The 2,531-nt window shown below is 59.9% G+C and overlaps 2 protein-coding genes across 2 annotated transcripts; one reads left to right on the plus strand and one right to left on the minus strand.

The window, feature by feature from the left end:
• Window positions 1–16: 16 nt before the first annotated feature.
• Window positions 17–768, plus strand: GPATCH4 (G patch domain containing 4; the record flags this gene model as incomplete). The annotated part of the gene is made up of 4 exons (XM_010288855.1): window positions 17–57; window positions 201–251; window positions 381–478; window positions 695–768. Coding segments are annotated over 4 exons (264 nt in total), but the record flags the coding sequence as incomplete, so codon positions are not given.
• Window positions 769–1,457: 689 nt separating this feature from the next.
• On the minus strand, window positions 1,458–2,458 carry APOA1BP (apolipoprotein A-I binding protein; the record flags this gene model as incomplete). The annotated part of the gene is made up of 4 exons (XM_010288866.1): window positions 1,458–1,788; window positions 1,871–2,018; window positions 2,101–2,214; window positions 2,348–2,458. Coding segments are annotated over 4 exons (576 nt in total), but the record flags the coding sequence as incomplete, so codon positions are not given.
• Between the last annotated feature and the right edge of the window lie 73 nt (window positions 2,459–2,531).

Consider the following 2,531-nt stretch of genomic DNA (forward strand, 5'->3'; position numbering starts at 1 on the left):
AGCCAGCTGAGGGAGCAGCGAGGAGGAGGAGAAGCTGGATCTCTCTTCAGCCAGGAGGCAAGGCTGGGGCAGCAGTGCGTGCCCCATCCCCACGATGCAGCAGTGGGATGAGGGCTGCAAGGGGGAGCCCCGGCCTGGACTGGACTGTGCTCCCCCCCATGCTGATGATGGGGGTAATGTGTCCTGTCTCTACCCCGCAGGCTGACAGATGAGGAGCTGATGCGAGCATGCGGGGGCTGCACAGCACACAAGTAAGTGGTTGGTGGGGGCTGCGTGCTTAGGCTCCCCACTCCTGGCAGGGGCTTTTGAGCAGGCTGGGCTGGGGCGGCATGTTCCCTGCCAGGGGTGTGCCCGACCCCAGCTGCCCCCGGTCGTTGCAGGGGTGCCCGTCACGGCCTGACCATGAGAGCCAAGCTGGCACGCCTGGAGGAGCAGGAGCGAGCCTTCCTGGCCACATACCGACACAAGGAGCGGCAGCGTGAGCCCCCAGAGAGCAGCCCCCCCGCAGGGAGGCAGGAAAAAAGGAAGAAGAAAAAAAGGATACAATCCAGGGACAAAGACAATTCTGAGGTGCTGCAGAGCCAGGAGCCAAGTGGAGAAGAGGAGGTGTCAGGAGAGGAAGGGAAGGTTGTGAAGAGGAGGAAGAAGAAGAAGAAGAAGAAGGAGGAAGACAAAGACGAGCCAGTTGACACAGAGAAGAAGAAGCAGGAAAAGAAGGAGGAGGAAGACAAAGAAGAGCCAGTTAACACAGAGGAGGAGAAGGAGAAGAAGAAGAAGAAGCAGGAAAAGGAGGAGGAGGACAAAGAGCTGGCTGAGTCAGAGGTACCTCTGGAAGACACAGATGAGCCAGACCAGGCTGGGCACAGACCCAGGAAGAAGAGAAAGAAGAAGAAGAGGGAGCCAGAGTGAGCAAGGGCCAAGGCTGCCATGTTGTGCAGCTGCTGGTACCGCCTGGCTGTGAGGGTCCCGACCCTGCCTGCTGGTGCTGAAGGGTGCTCAAGGGTGCTCTGGGTTCTTCCCAGGTGGAGCCCAGCGCTGTGGCCCAGCTGTGTGTTCACTGCCTGGGGATGCTGGGCTGGGACTGGTTAGTCTGGAGCTGGATCGAGCTTTATTTAACTCCCTGAGCCCTCCCTCTTGTCAGGGGGGACCCCAGTTCCCACTAGGCCCTAGGGCAGGGACCTATTTGCCATGGGTCTGTCACAGGGGGACACAAGGGGACAGACCCCCCCACAGTATTGAAATACTTTTTCATGGGCATGAATAAACCTTTATTGCAGTGAAACCATCCTGAAGTGCAAGATATGGGGCAGACCCCAGGATCCTGGATTGTGTCTACACCTAGAAGCACTCAGATTAGGTACCAACCCCAAACAGAGCCCACCTGGCAGCTGCCCTGTCAGTCCCAAACTCCTGGGGGCTTTGGTCTGCAGTCAGCTTCGATCCCACTGGCAGATCTGGGTAGGACTGTAGCCCAGTGAGGTGCTGAGCATCCTCCTAGTAGAAAGCTGCAGCCTTGGCAGAATTAGGCCCTGATCTGCTTTGCCAAAGCCTAGCCCGGCACCCCAAGCCTTGCTGAGCCCCAGTCCTAAGTCAGCTGCTGGACGCAGTCTGTCTCAGGGTATGGTGGCAGGTTTAAAGCATATTTCTCCTGGAGCGCGGCGGGCACAAACCTGCCGCCAAGGAAGTGGTAGCGGCCAGCAAAATGCATTGCTGCCTTCTTGGGTGCCGTGAGTGAGATGAGCATGTCGGGCTGGAGACCGTCTGCCTTCCCCTTCTCCACGTCCCAGCCTGCAACAAGGTCCAAGGCTAGGCTGGAGCCAGGGAGACCCTGTCTGAGCACCTTCTTCTGGCGGGTCTGGCTGTTACTCACCCGAGGGGATGTCAATGCTGGCGATGGGCACCGTGATCCGCTCAAGGGTGCTGAGGATGCTGCCGAAGGGCTCCCGCACTGCTCCCTTGAAGCTGAACCCGAAAATCGCATCCACCACCAGGCCATAGAGCTCATCAATGAGTGCAGCCTGCAGCGGGGAAGGCAGTGAGTGAAAAACAGCCCCAGGCATGGCTCCAAGGGCAGCTGCTCCCTTGCTGTCTGCTCCTCACCTCAGCCGGGAACTCGGGGAGGAAGGGGATGTCCATCTTCTGGCACTGGGTGGTCAAACCTTCAAAGAGGGGCTTGTTGGGGCGCTTGGGGTAATACACGGTTGGCTTGTAGCCCTGCAAGAGCAGGAGGGACCTGAACTAGGAGTGGAGAGAGGAGGGGGAACCCCAAAGCCTGTGGGCATGGGGGTGCACAGGGATGGGTGCCCTCCCCCGGGGGAGCATGCAGCCACCTGCCCGAGAGACTCACAAACATTTTCAGGTGCCGGGCGCAGACCAAGCCATCACCGCCGTTGTTCCCCGGCCCACACACAACCAGCACGGCGGGCTGGCTCGTGGTGAAGGAGCTGGGCGGGTAGGCCTGGTGTGGGACAGGAGGCGTAGGGTTATGCTGGGGAAGCAGGGTCCCCCCACAGGGCCGGGACCCCCAGGAC

The sequence above is a fragment of the Phaethon lepturus genome, unplaced genomic scaffold (assembly GCF_000687285.1).
Source record: "Phaethon lepturus isolate BGI_N335 unplaced genomic scaffold, ASM68728v1 scaffold25990, whole genome shotgun sequence".
NCBI classification, from domain to species: domain Eukaryota; kingdom Metazoa; phylum Chordata; class Aves; order Phaethontiformes; family Phaethontidae; genus Phaethon; species Phaethon lepturus.